General features: G+C 38.5%; 1 protein-coding gene and 1 long non-coding RNA gene across 4 annotated transcripts in view; one reads left to right on the forward strand and one right to left on the reverse strand.

The window, feature by feature from the left end:
* The window catches only part of side-VI (sidestep VI), a 90474-nt gene that overhangs the window by 33176 nt on the left and 37600 nt on the right, over nt 1–19698 (forward strand). For all 3 annotated transcript variants that reach the window (XM_070207069.1, XM_032435335.2, XM_070207070.1), the window contains exons 3-6: nt 15017–15140; nt 15201–15324; nt 15412–15496; nt 16713–16823. In XM_070207069.1, coding sequence (XP_070063170.1) covers nt 15017–15140; nt 15201–15324; nt 15412–15496; nt 16713–16823 — 444 coding nt within the window. The remainder of the gene's footprint in view (nt 1–15016; nt 15141–15200; nt 15325–15411; nt 15497–16712; nt 16824–19698) is intronic.
* Nucleotides 11589–12422, reverse strand: LOC116650748 (uncharacterized). The gene is made up of 2 exons (XR_004303801.2): nt 12120–12422; nt 11589–12063 (listed from the first exon to the last, which is right to left on the reverse strand). It is a non-coding gene; the product is annotated as an uncharacterized lncRNA (long non-coding RNA).

Raw genomic sequence — 19698 nt, forward strand, 5'->3', positions numbered from 1 at the left:
AGCTTCTTCAAGCTGTGATTTTAAAAGTATTGAATTTTGAAACCGCACGGAAAATAATCACTGGAAAACCAGATTTTTACAGTGTTTGTTTATTCTATTCACTAGCATATGAATTCGTTTATTTACGACTCCCTGCTATTGGAAATATGCATTTTATTAAATTTATAAAAAACTGTGCATTCAATATATATTTGATGTAAATTGACAAGCTATGTATACATAATTATTAAATTATTTGTTTAATTATATTACATATATATTAAGATATTGAGATTATATCATTCAAAATCTGACTAGCTCAATTTATTTTCTCCTATCCTGTTCTATAATTTGTATATCATACCCTATATATTATTATTCTATTTAATTCGTTTATTAGAGCTGGATCCTTTTTTACGATGTTAACCTAAATCTGCTCGTAGATACGAGTACGAGTATGCTTAAGAGCCCACTTTAGCAACACATGCACTCGCAGCTTACACCTCGAATGAATTGCTCTTAGTTGCCATGTGCACACACGGTTTTCAAAAAGACGAAACAACAACAATGGGGAGTTGGGTGCCAAGAAATCACCTGGACCAAATACATGGAAAACCCAAGCAACGCTAACAAAAATAATTGAAAAGGTTTCATTGTGCGCACATTTTCACGTGTACTGCTGTTCGGCTTGAGTGGGTGCGGCACCAGTTTCATTCGCTATGTGTATGCACACACACGCTCACGCAAAACACATAAATAACATGGATCAAGCCCTAATCCCATGGCAGTGCCAAGGAGCGCTGGAAAAGGGGTACGCGTTGTCAGAGGCAGCATTCAATGTCAGCGAATGCGGCGCTTTAAATGCTTTGATTTCATTTTTCATTTCAGCTAACACTCACCCACACAAATTTACACAGATATATATGTCTGTAAGTGGGAACGACAATTGTCAGGTGTGTATGCGATCCAAATGAGATGTTGGCAGCTGGGTTGGCTGGCTCCTGGCTCAATTCAATCACAAGCTACTTACAGACAAAGCCATTGCTCGACATTGCTTGTGTAATGAATTTGAGAATGTGTGCTTGTGTGTGTGTGTTCGTGTGTTCATGTGCGTGGCATACCTTTTTGGGATCGAGCGACAGCTTAGCAATGCGAGCACACCTTAGCTCACCTTTACACCCTGCTACCTTTGCATTTTTGGTGTTGCGGTAGAAATAAGCAGGATTAACTGCGCTTAAAACCAACTCTATGAGATTTTCATACGCAAAAAAATAAGTGTATCCGAAAGATATGAGCGCATCAGAAATGGCGGGTGGACAGGGATGTTTAAGTTTAACTCACCCAACTAAATCTCGTGTATAGTGTCGTGTCAGTGTTTTAGCTAAGGCATGTGCCACCCTCATGGGACCATTTCAAGCTGTGCACATAACGTATACGACACGTGGTATTTTCAAAAGCCACATTAAAGCTTGGACACATAAATCGAATAAATATATATGCATATATATATTAAATGAGGCATGGTGTATGTGCTTCTTTTGCGACCAGTTGTGAGTTGACGAAGTTCTTTACAGTCATAAGCTAAAAATATACAAAAGTAAAATCTGCTTGAAAAACTCGATGAAAACTCTTAGCAAAAAAATATCGAAAGATCGAAAAACTATAATAAAATACCGAATTATTATTGCATTATATTATTTTTGTTATTATTATATTCTAAGATAATACCTAACAAGAAATATTAAGTGCCATTTAGTTTGGCAAGCAGCTTGAAATATGGGCATTCAAAAAATAATTATTTACTTGGGCATTGCTACTGCCTGAAGGATGCTGGTACGTCCGGTTCGCCAAGGATTCTCTGATTCCGCTGAGTCCGCTGCTCCGCGATTCGATGCCTACTTAACGGCGCTAATGCGTGCGAATAGCCTGCGGTGCCCAAGCGGTGGCAAACAACAAGCACAAGTTGCCGTTACGCGCTTCGGTTGAGCAGCTTAAAGCTTAAGTCAACATAACCAGCATGTGCCGAGCACAAATTCCTCGAAGCCTTTGTAAAGCGGAATAAAAATTGTGTACATTTTTCTTTTGCTTGGACTTGTCGGCATCTTAAGCATTTTTTGGCTGCTTCTTAAAGGTGCTTTACAGGTGTGTGTGTGTGTGTGTGTGTTTGCGAGCCTACCAAAATTGCTTTCAGAGGCAATTTCTGCTGTTTTATTTCATTTATTTACTTGCCCCCCACACACACACATACACACTGAAAGACTTTGAGTGTAGGGTGGGCTTTGGCTGTGTAATAGGTGAGCTGTGCTTTTATTGTGGTGAGCTGCCCGTTTACTGATTGAATTTTCCAAGTGAGTAATTTTTAAATTGTGCCTTGGTCAAAAGATAATTCAATTTTAGTTTACAATTTCTATTACACAGAAGTTGTTGAGCCGATCAAGATTTTTTGCGACTCTGTGTGTGTCGGCTGTAATGTCTATTTATCTGCATATTTATTCCTCTGGCTGCTCAATTTTCAGTCTGATTTATGTGCAAGAAATTAGAACCAATTGTTGCTGCAGCCGAATTGAAGCGAATGTTAGCCAATGCTCTGGCCTTGGGCCAATAAAAGTTGTAAGAGGCAGGTAGCTGTTTGGGGAAACTATTCAAATTTCAAAATATTTAAAATGCTTTTAAAAAATCATCGTATTTAAGTTAAGGCTCAAAACGTTTAGCATACTTAAACGAAGCTTTTTACCTGGCTTGTCTCTTACAACAACCCGGAATCCCAGCTGGAATTTCAACTTGCAGCATTGCAATTTTATACTCTGGCATTGCTGCAACATGCCCTTATCAATGATAATCGTTAAATGTCATGTTCAATGCTTAAATGCAAACCAACCCACACACATATATAAAATTCCACAATTTGTATGCATTATGCTTGCCTGGAGATATAGCCTGAGGAAGCAAGGGCGGGCGGAGTAATAGCAACAGCAGGGGCAGCAGCAGCAGCAGCAGCAGAAAAGATACTCGAGCTACAAGCGTCAGTTAAGAGCTGCAGACTAAGCCAAAAATGCCACAAAACATTTACCATATATCATGCATTTTTACGTACACTTTTAGCCACTTTTGGAGCGTGTATCTGTGTTTGCAAGGGCAACTGCCTGAATAGCACTCTGCTAGCTGTCCTTGCTCAATGTAGCGCTCTGGCTGCTGTTGTTGTTGCAACTTTTGTGCGAAACTCGTAATTTACACATGTACTCGACGCCACAGCAAACAACAACAACAGGAACAACAACTGCACTGGCAGCTCTCTTCCCATGGCGCGTTTATCTGGCAAAAGCTATGCGAGCTGAGCTTGGCCCTGAACGATGCAGTCTGGATGCTTGCCCACGCGACGTATGCGCAACACGCAGCTCAAGTTGCTGTTGCTGCTGCGGCTGCAACATTTTGCCATTTGTCTCCGTTGACATACCATACTTTTGTGTGCCACTATAAACTGGGTATGACACTGACTTGGGGCTCGTATATCATTTATGTATTTACCTATTTCGAGCTGCTCTAACAACAGATTAAGGCATAATCGATTTCTTTGCCAGCCTCAACAGCAAATTCTACTCTCAGGCGCTTTTATTTGCTATCCCAAACAACTTTCCGCTTCATTATATGTGTGTGTAAAGTTGTGTGCATGTATTAGTTAAGCTGTTTATAGTCTTGCTGCTGTTGTTGTTACTGCTCTTGTGCTGTATTCTCCAAACAATTTACTTCTAAATTGATGAAATAAATTTTCCAACACACTTATTTCTGTGTAGATTTTTTTTCGCTGTGTTGGTGTCTGAATTTCGTATATTTTAAATTTTCTTTGTTGCGACTCAACTTTATTTTATTCGCTGGGCTTTCTTTTGCTTAACTTGCTTAATGACTGCGGCTATTTTAGGGGCCCGTCCCAGTCAGCCTTGCCTCCGTTCATCAATTTTCTATTTTTAATCTGAGTTCAGTGGTAGTTGGTATTGTTGATCAAGCCAAGATCTATATTGGAATTTTCTGTTGAAAAATATATCTGTACGAATATTTCAGAAAACTATAAATATGCATTTTCCGAAAAATAAAATAATTTCTTTCAACCGATCAAGTAGATGGTGTCCAAACAGAAATCACATTTGGCACCTGGCTTTATAAAACATAATTTATATTTATTTAAAATACTTTCAAATCTCTCTATGTATACGCCAATGGCGCCTAAGCAGAGACATCTTACGTTATATAGGTATTAATATTACAAGAGTAACCGTTGACTATTTAGGATAACCCATGTCTTACCGCATGTCTTACGCTAATTCGTATTAGCTGTGCTTCTTACACTGTTAATTGTTTTAGTAACTTTATTCTGTACTCTTCTCCAGTCATTCAATTTCATTCAGAGAAAGTGCCAGGTTCAACTGTTGCATGTTGATGCTTTTGATGGGGATCTGTGTTGCTTAGGCAACAAATGCCACTTGAGAATTTTTAATAGCTGCCAGTGAGACAAGTGCGGATATACATTCTGCTTATAGAGCTTCATTAGCATCATGGCCTGAGTTTCGAGTACTTGGCCCACTTCAGCTTTGCCTTTCTAAATGTAGGCAGTTGCTCATTGCTATTGCAGCTGCATCCTTGGTTGCTTGCAGTTTTTGTAGTGCTTATAAGTTACACTTAAGCGACATAAGTCTTCATCATCGTCAGTAGTTTGTGGCAATAGGAAAAAACAGCTTACTGGCTATGTATATTATTTTGCCTTATGCTCTGACAGTTCCGTCATACTACCACCTTGTATATATATATATTTTCTAACTTCTCCAGTCCAGAGGACTGCCTACCATTCATCTTTAAAAGAAGTAAGCTGTCCTCTACTGTCCTCCACTTTTGTATCTGCAGACATATTAATTTGAACTGTGCTAAATACACGTCACCTTTCTATTTATGTAAGTCTGTCTCGTCTTTATCTGTAGAATTTTTAATGATTTTTCGCACATTTGCCTTGGACATCTTTTGTTGTCAGCTTCTTTGTTGGCAAACATTTTTCTTGTCCTACACTTTAAGCTGGCCATTATTAAAATACGAGCTGATAACAATTTAGCTGCAAGCTTAAAGTCAAACACAGGAAAACATACACACATACACATACCCGCACACACCGATTTACTTAGACACATGCCGGCATTTTCTTGGCTTTTGCTGTCTGGTCGTGTCCTTTTGGTGCGTTGAACTTGCCTTCTTTCTATGCATAAGTTTTCGGGTCTACTTTTGCAGCGTTGGCAAATTTCAACTGCCTCTGGATATCTGTCTGAATGCCTTTTGCAAGGTCAGCTGAAATGCTATTCGCTTGCTCCCTTTTCCTCTAACGAACGCTTCCGGTCTCATTCGCACTTAAAGTTGCTTTCTTGCAGGCCCTTTAAATTGGTTTTTAGTCAACCGCAAAACGTGATTAAACCAATAACTGAGCCAATTTTCCCAATTTTATAAAAAGGTATGCATATATATATATATAAAGTATGGATACATAAAAAGTATATATGCAACAACAAACTCACAAAATTGTCAATTTCAATACTTGCCTGTTGGAGCGACGGCAGTTGCCTGTATCCGGAATATATGCCTCCCTTTTTTACCCTTTTAATCAATTGTGGCGCATTGCATGCTTTTAGGCTTTGCACAACCACAACAAAGTGTTAGACAGGTTAATTGATACGTAGACACCGAGAACAAACTGCCAACCACGAGAACAACTCCCCAACTCCCACCCTACACATTTGCTCGTGTTCGAGGCATATCTTTTGAAATTTTAATGAAATCAATTTCGGGGTTAACGCTGGAAGCTGCCACAGATTGCCGAAGGGCATTGCCACAGAAAGTGAGCATGTCACACTCACTGAAGGTGTATGTGTATGTATTTGTTGCCTGATCGGGTTGTGCGTGAGACTATATCAAAATACGATTTGGACATGATTATGGCACTCTATGTCCTTCTTGGCTGTTGGCTTAGGCTTACAACCTAAACTCATTCAATGGTAAGCCTTCATACCACGATTAAAGGTCATCGTGTACTAATATATGGACATTTTGCAGAGCTATCATATTTGATATTGGCTGCAAAAACGCAAAATATCAGATATTGAAGAACACTTAGGGAATATAACATATATTTATCTAAATACCCACAGAATAATTTTTTATTAAAAATTTAATGCTAATATAAAATGTATAGGGAAGTCTTTCAATTAATTAAAATATCCAAATAAATATGTTTCATAAAACTAACCATACTTTTTGGTCTGAAACGCATAATCAGAATATCTTTTCTTTAATTTTCGGTTATTCTAGGAACGGCTCGTAGAAGAAATATTTAAAGCATAAAGATGCATATATTTCTATCAGTCATTGAAATAGAATATTATGTAATATGTATAAATGTTAGATCTTCAAACCATTAGATGCAAATTCAAAAGAAATCTTTGAGGAAAAATATGTGATACATAAGTACATATACAAAGAGTCTTTTCCATGGAAGAAGTTAAGTTTATGCTGCTTTAGTTGCGAAACTATAATAAACTGTGAGCTTAAAGTAAGGCAAGGTCTATTGTTACGCTTGGCTGAGGGTCGGTGTGCATTCCACAGTTGTTGGCTGTCAGATTTATGCTACTTTTGTGTGTCCTCACCTTACGGTTGCAGTCTCCGTTAAACGCAATAAAGAGGCTGTTTTGGATGTGTGTGTTTGTGTATGTGCGGGTCTATGTGGCATAGATTCTCAAGGTTGCACGAGAATCAAGCACCTCAAATAAGTGCTATTTATCAATGTGGCAGAAAGCGAAAATGCGGACGTATGTTTACCCGCAAAATTCCATTTAAAAATGGTCAACATCTGTTGCCAAATTAGCCACAGCCAGCGAAAGAGTGAAACAGAAATATAGAGTGGGTTGAGAAAGGCACAAAGTACAGAGTACGAGTGATGAAAGCCTTTCACATTGAAAATGAAAAGGGGTTGCCGGCTGTGGCAAAGTGGCCACCAACGCAGCTGGTGCTGTGGCTAAGCGCAAAATTAAGCAAATTAAAAGCCGCACACAGAACACCAGCTGCATAAATCATGTGTGTGTCCCGTCTGACCCATCTGTATGTGTGTTTCATGCGTTTTGCAGTCCGTGACCTAAGTTGGTATGTGAAAGGAACCGCAGCTCAGGGTCACCTATGGCCCTCAACGAAGCACAAAAAAATGCCATTGAAAAATGTTCGCTTTGCTGGCCATTTTCAGATTTTTATCAAGCCGCTAAACTCGTATGCGCCCAGCTCCACCCACTAAATTCCGTACAAAATCAGCGCTTAAAAGCCGTTGACGTGAAACTTTTCCTTTTTTTTTTTTTCAAGCAACCAAAAAGGCTGCCAAAAACATTTAAATTAAAATTCAGCGAAAATAAAATGACGCTCAAAAATAACAACAAAGTAGAAAATGCCACGGTTAAAGCACAACGAACTTTTAATGCTCTTAGTGCGATTTATTGTTTTGAGAAGATGAATATATAAAATGATAAGCTCTATCTTTGAGCTACTAAATGCAACACAAATAACTAAAAGGGAATTAATTGTTCAACTGGTTATTAATCTATGTAACTGTACTTCAAATCGCTTAAGAAGAGTGCACAAAACAGAGTTTTAGAGAAAATAAGCATTTGCGAGTATGGTACACATAAGGCCATATCCGTAAAACAGACGAAGAAATGAGAGTGAAAACAATTCTCATCTGAATTCAATTCAGTTCTCATATGAAAGAATATGAGTGTATACGCATTGTAAGTATTCTGACTGATCTGCAGTTAACCTTCATTCGAATCGCTTATATATAGTGAACATTAGTTGATATTACGCTTGTCCCAATTCGAGTCTCACTTGGAGTAGTTCGGGGTTAAAATGCAAAAACGCTTTATAGAATTGCGAATACTGTTGCCATTGATTTATAGCCAGTGTTACAGGCAGATTAGAATCAGCGACTTAGCCCTGTGCAAGAGTAGGGTATATTAAAAAAAAAAAAATCCAGAAAGAGAGTAGAGCTCTTTACATGGCCTTGGATGTGGCAAGAGCAGCGGCAGCATTAACTGTTATTGTCGCGCGTGGGCGTGAGCTTGGCGGCGCACATTTGGGCATGGGTCGCGGATTTTGGCCAAAATATGCGCAAAGTGTAAGCCGTTTAGCGCTCTTTGATGGCCTTCCAGCAGCAGTGGATAATTTATAGCACGCTTTTGGGCCGACTGTTTGGCAGGGGACAGCAATAGCCAACAATTGGGCAATTTCGAGAGGCAGACGCCTAACAAATGACAGTTTAAAATGCGTGACACACACAAACATACACACTCGCCCACAAACACAAGTCTCCTGCTGCTAGTTGCGCTGACTGCAGGCAAAGCACTTTGGGTGCATGTTTAATGGCATTTGTTGCTAATCAATGAATAATTTATGGGCCAAGGTTTTGCTGCCTGCTGGCAGTAAACCAACAATCGCAACAACTGACACACACAGCTACGCACACACACCCTCACGTGCTCGCACACATTTGCAGCTCTGACTGCTTGTGGTGCGTGCCCTGCGCTAGGCAAAATCATGCTTTAAACTATTTGCCAGGACTTTCGGCTGGTTGTTATTGCTGCTGTTGAGTGGTCGTCGTTGTGTTTGTTGCAGTTTGTGTTAGTGTTGCATTGCCCTATGCTGTTCGTGTTACTGTTTGGCGTCGGCTTACACATTCCCATCGCTTGTTTCAGCTAATGCCTTCAGGTTGTTGTTGTTTTTGCGTTTGTTTTGTTGTGTCGCATTTAATATGCAATTTTTAATAGCGCAATTATAATTTGCATGTTGTAATAGTTTTTTTTTTATAACATAGCATAGCACTATAAAACATTTATATATATTTTCTTTGCGCGTGTGCACTTGTACTGGAAATGCAAAAGCTGTACGCCTATGATCGAAGGGGTAGCTGAGCAGTTTATATATTAGTTATATATATTTGCCAAAGTACACAATGTTCACAAAAAACGGTTAAGAACAGCATGCCACAAAAATGTTTTTTAATAAACATACGTAAATATTTTTGTATGCAAACGAAAATATTTTATATATAAAGTTTTTAATATATTTATTTACTTTTTTTTGTAAATGCTTTATTGTTATTGGATATTATTTACCAACACAGTTTAAATACTTCACACCTCTAATTTATTTGCTTATGTATTTATAATAATTATTATTTTATTGAACATTTTTAATAAACATATTATTAACTATAACTAGCACAACTTCATGTTTAACTGATTCATTGTTATTACTATCAATGAAATTTAAATATGATTGCTAAACAAGGCTAATTGGGAAGTTGCAATTAGTACACATAAAACGGAAATTTCAGCAGAAATAACAATAATTTAATATAGAATAGAATGTTATTAAATGTATACCTATTAATTGAACGTTATTTTGCTTACTTGTCTTGCGCATTGCATAGCTTGATTAGAGTTCTTTGTAGTAGCTAATTTCGCTTAATATTTTATGAGCTATGAACTTAAGAAAAAACTATTAAATAGCTCCCTGCACGCTTCGATTGCTAGGCCTGACAACGGCCCATTAAAATGTACACTTCTTTCCATTTAAATAATGTAAATTCTATCGATCGATTTGCTGGCATTCGCTAAGACCTGACAAACTAGTGAGTCGATTCAGAACTTAACTATGCCACATGCCACAAAGTTGACTTGGCCACAAATTTAATTCGGTAATAAGCGATGACATTGGCAATTGGCATGCCCTGAAAGTGTCACTTGTGGTGTGCATAAAAATTTTCCGGCAATTAATCTTGATAAGGGCTTTTCAGCAATCGCAATAAACACGGCAATAATCATAACTAACACAAAGACAACAAATGTAGAGCCAACTACAAAACACGAAAAATTGGCCAAGTCGAAAACAAAAACTTTTGGACGGCATGTGGGAAGCCATAGCAGACATATGGGCCATATAGGGCATTTAACCGTTAGATAAATGCTGACGAGGTCAATGGGCGTAAAGCGGAAGTTATGGCCGGGAACCAGTCGGGCCCAGCGACACGTACAAATAAAGTAGATGCCAGCGGCAACTTTGGGCCATTAGCTGAGAGTAGACAAAGGGGGACTTGGCGGGGAAAGATTGAGAGTTGGGAAGAGACAGCTTCACGGGCATTACGTGCCCAGCCAATAATCTCTGTCAACATCAATTTGGCCGGGGCCTGAGAAACGGAAACTAATTAAATGGTGTCCCATAAATTGCACATTAAAGAAAATTTATTGCATGCCCAAAATCGAAATTATTGCCAAAGTCGCGAGACGTTTAATAAACTTGGCCACCAATTTGCCTCGCAACTTGGCAAACGTGTCGCGATCGTAGCATACTTTACAGCGCAACCAAATTGTGATTTATGCACCGGCTTATCAGATGTAAGGCTAAGAGACAGACTTGCGAGACGTACAGAATTAAAGCCAATTTTTTTGACCTGCCCAAATGCGTGCTAGTTAGCAGCTTTCTGGTTAACTTTACCTTTTTCTCTGATTTGCTAAAGTTTTCGTTTCGTCATTTAGCATTAGCAAATCTCTTGTTAACTCATACAACAATTTGTGCTAACGATGTTCGCGAGCTATGAAAAAAAATTCCATAGAACATGGCATGTGGCCGCGCTGATCCGAACCTTCTTGTTGTGCTTGCTATCCACGTGTCACTGCAAAGCTTGCGCATTTGATTCTGCACTTTTAGTGGTACGCACCAAATTGTTGCTGTGGCTCATACTGATCTTATTATTACCAAATATACTTTTAAAATTATTATTATTATTATTATGTTACCCTCATAATTTGCTTGTTGAGCTGCATTCAACTCGATTTTCAGCTTGCTGCAAAAGTTTAGGACGCTTAGCTTAAAATCTAATACGAAAGTTTTGACGTTATCATTTTAATGCAGCCCTTCGTTGGCTGTGCTGCTACACTTCTCTTTCTTCTGGCGCTGTCAGTGCTCGATTCCTGTGGCAGTCAATTGCTTTCAGCTGACAGGCTGACTCCTTGACTGCCAGCATTTATGGCATTCCGATAATGGTGCAGCTGAAGTACTAATGCATTAAAAATAGAAAATGCATTATCTTTTTAAAACACAATAGAGAATCGCCCTCACTTGACATTTGATTGAACATTATTTGCTGTTTTTTTGTGTTTATCAGCACATTATCTGTTTCTCGTGGCGTAAACATAATGCCTGGGAAAAGTAAATTAAGAGCTGCGCTGTATACGTTGTATGAGATACGCAATGTCTAGCACAATTAAATAAAGAGATCCATTTTATACGTTATATATATCCATGTTGTCCATGTTGTATACGTTATATATATATTTTTTATATATTTTTATATTTTAGCAAAAGAGAATTGAATTGAAAAGAATTGAACAGAAAGCAATATAGATCCTTTGCACACTAAGCATTGATTAGATGTTTGGGATCGATTATTTTGCAACATGTGGGCCGTTTTAATTGAAATATAAGTGAAATAACTGCATTTTAATATAGAGCAGGCTTCCTACAGAGCCACCGAAATATATATGTTTTTTAAAGTCTCATGAGTTGAATTTCTTGACGAAAATATACACTAAAACAACCTTACTCTAAAGATTTACATGCAATTGAGTACACACTTTCTCCTTCCAGCTGTTGAGCAGAACCTTAAGCATATTGACTTTGTTTAAAGCCAACATATCACGCATTCGGCTAGTTGTCCAATATTTGCTGTACGTTGTCTCTTTTTTTTTAATTTTTTGCCTTGCATCGGCATTTGCTCGGCTTGATGAAGGCTAATGCGGTTTGCACTACGCCATGTGGCAAATGCGACAAATACGAAAGTTGCTGGCTGCTGCAACACCCGATAGACCATACACAAGGCTACGGCCTTCTTTTTTTATTGGCAAATCCCATTTGAAATGTTGACCCATACACGTTGTTGTTGCTTTTGTTGTTCTGAAAACATTGTCACGTGGTTTTTGTATTTAGTTGCACCGCCTGTTAGCTATGGACTCACGACTGGCAAGGGCGACCATGTGAGTAGGAATAAGGGACGTCATGGCCAGATTGCATACCTGACTGCCAGTCGTTGCTGATATTGTGTGCGGGCGAGTGTTTTTTCTTCCTTAACTGCAGCATAGCAGCAGGCAGGCAGCTGTCCCCCCTTTTCAACGCTCCTTGTAGAGCCAATGCAATAAATTCCGAGCTACGATTCGTGTAGCATTGCCAGACGTGGGAGCTATTGTGCTACAACTTTATTTTGTTTTTGTATGCGTGCAATCGATGTTGTTGTTACTGTTGTTCGTGTTGCTGCTGCTTTGTTGTTAAGGAAATTGAAATAAATGTGTGTGTAAATGCGTCAAAATGAAGTTCTGAAAATGTTTTTGCCAGTGACAAGTGTCAATTAGAAAATGTTCAATTACATTAAAGCAGACAACAACAACAATAGTGCGCAGATATAATAACAAAATACAACAACAACAATAGACATAGCAAGTGATTCTTTGTAAGAGGCAGCCACTACTTGAAGCCATTGTTGTTGGCATTTTCATTGTTGTATTGGGCATAGCATGAAGATAAAGGAAAGCAAGCGAAGAGAGAAATGGAGATACAGAGCAGGAGACGGACAACTTGCCAGATAAATGTAATTAGTGGCACTCTGAGTTAACTGGAACAAAAGTTTCGCCCGGCCAACGTAGAGTATAAAGAACATTGGCAAGTAATGTGGCGCAGCATAAATTATACTTTCAATTAACATATTTAAGCAAGAGCTTACATGCTGAAAACAGAATCTCAGATTGAAAATTTAAATTTTCCTAGAGAAATATGAAAGATATAGAAAACATAAAAACTATTTGGAACAACGTGTTTCTCATAAAGTATATATTTGAAATTGTAAGAAGATTTGTAAGAGGTAGAAACTTTCATAATTAAAAAACAATTGTATTCAAAATAATATAATGTTTATTGCAGAAGTTTGTGTTTTATGAAAATGTATGAATATTGATTTCTAAAAATTCTAATTTATATATTTAATAATAATAATAATAATACATTTGTAAGACGTAAGTCAGATAAAAGGAAAATGTAAATTCATTACAAATTATAATTCACTATTGCTGCTCATTCATATTAAAGACCATTTTGCGCTTAAATTTCTAAATTCATTTGTTTACCTTTAAGTTTAATAAATTAATTACTTTTTCATAATTCCATTTATGAGGGTTTGTTTGTATTTAAGCATACTTGTTTGGCAATATTTGTCTTACTTGGTGGTAAGCATGGCGTAGGCTTTATATGCTACACGTACACTTAATAAACTGTCTGCTAATTAAATAAATTATTAATCATCAAATGTAGAGACAGCAGCAGCATCAGCCTTAAAGCTGTCGTTGTCCTGTTCCAAGCCAAGCAATTAAGCAAATGATAAATCTATCATTATGTGGGCACTGTGTATGGTGGGGCCAAATGTAATTGCTGCACGCGGTCAGTGGGCCACAAGTTGTTCGCCGTTGTAGTTGGCAGCGTGTGGGCATGTTTGTGTGTGTGTGTGTTTAGTGTGTGTGCAACTACGCTGAACATGGCGTATGCGCGATAATTTCATTCGCCTCCCCCGCACACTTTTGAGCTGCCTGCAACGATAACAACATATTCGCTGGCATTTATAAACTGCTCATTATTTGTATTTAAATAGGCACCCCACAAGCACCGTAGCCCCTCAACAATTCCATCTATTGCACATCTGTTGTGTGTTTGGTTGCTGTTGTTTCTGTTGCTGTCGTTGTTGCCCGGCTGCTTGGTTGGCTAACAACAAATTGAAGGGAAATGATTCCATTTCATGCTAGATTAAACATGTGTCCACATAATTTATCGATTATTTATCATGTGGTCGCCTGTTTGTTTGTAGACAAAGTGACGCAGTGCCTGCCGGGCACAACCAAAAGTAATATAAGTGTGTTTATCTGAGTGTGTGTGTGTGTGTGTGTGTGTATGTGTGTGTGTGTGTATATGGATGCGTGTTTGTATGTAGACTTTTGGTTGGGAGTGTGCGTAGGCCTTAGCGATTATATTGCGCACACAAGTGCAAAATTAGAAACAAAAGCCCTGCCCAAGGCGCTTTCTAGCAGTTTGCTTTATGCTATTCCCAACGTAGTAACCAACTCACAGTTTGCAATGCGCAATTCACAGTTGTTGTTGTTGTAGTTCTTGTTGCTGTAGTTCTTGACATCGCTGTTGTGGTTGCCAGCTCTTCTAGTCTTATTTTTTTACGTTATACGCATTGCATTTTTACCGCATACAAGTATACAAACACCCGCACACACTGTACAAAAACATGAAAATGGCAGCCATTTTGTAATCCGCATGCGGCTGGGTAATCACCTCATCCAGCTTCCCTCACGTGCGGCAGCATTGGCCGGGTTTTTGCGGCACATTGGCGCATTATGTGGCCGCCTCCATTGATGTTGTGATTTTGTTGTTTTGTTTTTTTTTTTCTATCTGCCATTTTTTTCTTTCTTTTTTTTGATGCTGGTTACACGTTGGTCAGTCGATCGATATTTTAAAGCTTAGCCAAATGATGTGGCCGCGTTAGGTGTATAAAACTATTTCAGCGAGAGCACCACAATTGCCAGCTTTGCCTGCTTTAGACGCATTAGGGCACAAGCAAGATAGGAACCGTGCACAAAGTCTGGCCACATCTGTCAGGGCTTTCCTAGTTTTCCAACAATTAATTTAAATTGACGAAAAGTGGCTTATTAATAATGCGGGGGTCATGAATATGATTTGTATTCATTACATTTAAAATAGGTAACATACTTAATTAAATGGATCGAAATATTAAAAATCTCAAATCAATAGTTATCGAAACCCAATCAATTTCAGAAACGGTCAAGAAATTGCAGAAACATTTGCTTGTATTATTTATTAAAATTCAATAAAAATGTACCACATTTTATTGTGCTACCTTTTACAGATGGTGACATTCTGCGCGTGCTCGTCAATAATTCGGCACAAATCAAATGCGATGTGGGCTCTAGTTTGCCAGAGGACAAGGTTCTCCTGGTTGTTTGGTACAAAAACAATTTGCCAATTTATAGGTAAGGTCACAGAGTTGAACTTTAATATGAACTTTAGAAAATGTGCCGAGTTTTCAACAGTTATGATACGCGTGGAGCCCATGCAGGAACACCCTCACATTGGCGTGATGAGGAGGTGCTCGAAGATCGGGCCGTCTTTCGCACGCACAAGGAGCCAGCGGAATTGATTATAAATCCGGTTAAGGTAAGTCAACCCAAATGGCCATAGCAAAAGCTAAAGTGTCAACAATACAACAATCCATAATTGAATTTTTGTTACCCACCACAACAGGAAAAGGATGCGGGCAACTTTCGCTGTCGTGTGGACTTTAAGCTATCGCAGACCAGAAATAGCAACGTCAATTTGGAAGTTGTTGGTGTGTATAAAAAAATTGAATTTTTGGGAACAACATTTAGGTAAAGACATTTCAAAGGGACCAAAATAATTTGAGGCACTCGCGGCGTTCGCGGCTCAAATATAAGAGCTCTAGACGGGATTCCCCTAACCGTTGAGGTCTAGCTCCGAAAATATTATACAAAAACAGGATTTCCATACCAATTTGTATCGAATTTATAAAAATGGCCTTTTTTATTGATGATTTGCTTCGGGCCCTGTCAACTGTTTTATTTATTATACTTCTTTTTTTTTGCGAAGCATATTAAAATAAAATGTAATAGTACATTATCGTAATTAAATGTTTTATACCCTGAACCAATTAAAAATGGGTATAAGGGTGTATTGCATTTGTGCAAAATCCAAATGTATGTAACAGGCAGAAGGAAGCATCTCCGACCCAATAAAGTATATATATTCTTGATCAGCATCAATAGCCTAGTCGATCTAGCCATGTCCGTCTGTCTGTCCGTCCGTCCGTCCGTTTGCTGTTGGAAGAAGAGGGTTCAGGGTATCCCCTAGTCGGGAGCTCCCGACTAGAACCTCTTACTTGTATATAAATAATAAAGTATAATACATTTATAATTAAATCAATTTTGAATGTGAACGCAATGCAACTTAAATTTATTTTTATTCAAATCATAATCATTAACATTTTTATTTTTATTATTTATTATTTTAATTTAATATATAAGACATGCCTCAATATATTTCCTTTCAATCCAAATTACATGAAATGAAAAAATAAATGCATTTCATCAAAAATAAATTTAAGTTTACCGACAGCAACGCTTTAAGCACCTAGAACTCAGAAAAATATATTTGTTTTACCACATTTATTTTATGTACATTTTTTGCCGGCTGTCACGCCGAAATGTAAAAAATGCAATTAACATTTATTGGCTTTTTTTTGCGTGCTGCACGCATAAATTAGCTCAAATGATTTTTTGGTTAGCCGCAAAACATACAATTTAATATGCAAATATATATGCACATATATTATAAATATATGTGAATATGCCCGCCGATATAGGACCCATTTGGTACATTCCCTTTGATGTTTTACAATGTACAAATTATATGTGATTTGCGGCTGGCGAATGTTTAAAACTGTCGAATTTGGTATTTGGCTAAGACCTAATTGATAGGGCAAATGTATGCCATATAACTAATTGGCCAAATCCCTTCCCTTTCTATAGTGCCTCCACATCAGCCGAACATTTATAATGATCGTCGCTTGCGCATTGATTCTCGTGCGGGTCCCTACGAGGAGGGCGGCAGCCTAGAAGTTACCTGTGTCGTCTATGGCGGTAAGTAAACGAGTTTTAGCATTAAGCAGCAAATATAACTTTCCCCGGGCTGGTTTTATGAAATCCAATCAGCAATTAAAGTTTACAGGGATCGTTAAAACATAAATTTTCGGGCACGAAACCTATCAGAAATTAAAATCGCGCTAAGAAATGAAAAACAATTCGTTGGAATGTTGTCCGCAGTGGCATGGGGTGGTCTAGGGTGGTCTGGGGTGGCATGGCGTTGCCTGGTGTGTACGCGGCCAAACAAACAATGGGTCGCGGCATAAACAACAAATAATAAATAAGGTAAATAACATTGGAATTGTAAGAAGCGAACAACAAAAGTCACCGAACAAAAAGCCAATTGAAAGCGAACGGCAAAGAGAACGCCAAAGTCAATTTCTCAAATATATACCAAGCGCACAAAAGGATTAAAAATTATCGGGGTTGTTGGCAAAGAGAAAGGCACGGGGAGAGGGTGGAGAGGCACGTTAATCCAAAGAATGAAAACGTTGCCTTTGAGCATAGCCAAGCAATTGTTAAGCAAATAAAAGAGGGTAGTCGGCAGGCACATTCCAGCATTAAAAACATGGGCGACAACTTAACAACAATTTCTTCACATACACACACTCACGCACACATTCACATACATATTTGTATGTGCAATATAACACTTGAGTCAATTGTTGATAACGAAGTTAAAAAAAAATTGCCGACAGTGAGAAACAAAACTCAACGCTGGGCATTGTGTGGCAATACGAGCCTTGTGTTTCAAGCCGGGCCAAATAACAATGGCTTACACTCACAGTAAGTATGTCACACTTCACCCTAACAAGAACAACAACAACAACAACAACAACAGGAAGAGCAACAAGAATAAGAACAGCAAGCACAGCAATCGCGTGCTTTATCGCTGCGGACTGCGAACCACGAACTGGTGAAACTCTCTGGTCAAAACGGAAGCGAAACCACTTTGAATGGTTTGACATGTCAACGTTGACATAAAATAAATCACCAGCAAGAAAACTGCACTCTAGACTGGCAACTGCCTGGGCGGGCTTAATCTAACGGGTTGACTGACCCACCCGAACCCACTTGACGGGCTACAACCACAAAAAATTGGGCACTCAAAGTGTAGTATGTGCCAATTAAACGGGACCAAGAAATTGTTGCTAAATGTACGACCATATTAAAGTACAAATGTGAATACAGATGTACACTTGCCCACTAACTTGCTGACAGGGTCGAAAACGATTGAGGGCTGGCTCGTATGGGTTAAATGTTTCCGGCAAGTAGTTGGTCAAGTCTGTTGACAGCTAAGCGATGGCACTTTCTATTGCTAGACTCAAAAAAAGAACTGTATAATTATTGGTGGAACAAATTTTAATTCATAAAAAACTTACAAAATGTATTAGCAAAAAATACATAATTTATTAAGTTAAACTATCTTTTTGGACCTATTAAGTAATGCACAATTTCCTATATAAGGGTGGCCTAATCAAAAATAGATTTATTTCTAACTTGTTTGATATCTCGGCCACACCCTTAATTCACTTCTTATATTCGTTCAAAAATTATGTGTCAATTTGAAAATCTATGGAATTAAATGCTAAACAGAAGCCGGAAATAAATTACTAGCAAATGGCGGGCAATATGCTCAGCTGGCAATCAGGAAAGACAGGACAAAGGGAGCAAATTTAAAACCGGCACTCAACATGCAAAGTCCATTACAAAAATTGTAATTGTGTGGGTTACAAAAAAAAAAAGCCTAAGAAAGTCAAAAAAAAAAAAAAAATACACTTGCCACTCAAATAAGTGCAATCAGCAGAAGTAAGTCAAAGCGGAGAAGTTGATGGGAATGGCAGTGAACGCGCGCCTATGCCAAGTAATTTGGCTTTCTTGGGTAACCTAAGGGTGTGCAAAATCGACAAAGAAGCACCAAATTTTATTGCAGTTAGGCACCAGGGGAAGGGGCACCACGGACGCAACTGGCAACTGTTGCAAATGAGCGCGACACGCCAACATGGCCAAATGCTGGAATAGAAATAAAGTTATAAAGCCGCACAGTCTGTGGTGCCAGTAAAAATTACCACCCTCAGCAACCATAAGGCAACATGGGGCAATATATAAATTCGGTGCTTAGCATTGTGACTAGATGGCAACGTCACTAAAAAGGACTCGCCTAACCCTGCTACTAATACATAATATTTCGCGTTGCACGTCATGAATTTCACAGGCGGCGGCTTTCGTTGGCCAAAACGTTGGCACACATATTCTCCCTACTACCTAGAGTTGGCTAGAATAAAAAAAAAACGGCAACAGCCAGGAAAGTCTGCGTGTGTGTGTCAAACGGAAGTGCAGGCGTTTTCCGCTCTTGCCAAAGTGCGCCGCTGACACAGTAAAAATATTCTTTTCTTATATGTTTTTGTTGTGGATATTGCCCCTACTTTTGCGTCTCCCCTTGTTTGTTGGTGTTGTTCCTGTGGCCAGGTTACAAAATTGTGTGCATTTTTATTAAAATTTTTCTGTTTTTTTTCTCCATATTTTGAGCTCGGAAATGTAACAATACGTGGAACCTGGCATGAAATTGTTTGCCACAAAGCGAAGGGAGCTAAAAAAAAAAAAAGAAAGAAGCATAAAAAGACTTCGTTGTAAAATGCATGCCACAAATTTCGCAACTGTTCTTGCTGGTCTTACTGCTTTGCATAATATTTTAGTCATTTTGCACTTACTGTGACGGCCTTTAAATGTGGCATCTTTTTTATAGGCAAATTTTGTGGCGCTAGCCGCACGTCAGTTACATCCGCCAAAATGGGCGTGCAGCACTTTGTTGGATGTCGGCAAGAAAGTTAAATACATTTACTTTATATAGATTTACTTGATGAGGAGCTGG

This window comes from Drosophila virilis, chromosome 2 (assembly GCF_030788295.1).
Source record: "Drosophila virilis strain 15010-1051.87 chromosome 2, Dvir_AGI_RSII-ME, whole genome shotgun sequence".
NCBI lineage: Eukaryota > Metazoa > Arthropoda > Insecta > Diptera > Drosophilidae > Drosophila > Drosophila virilis.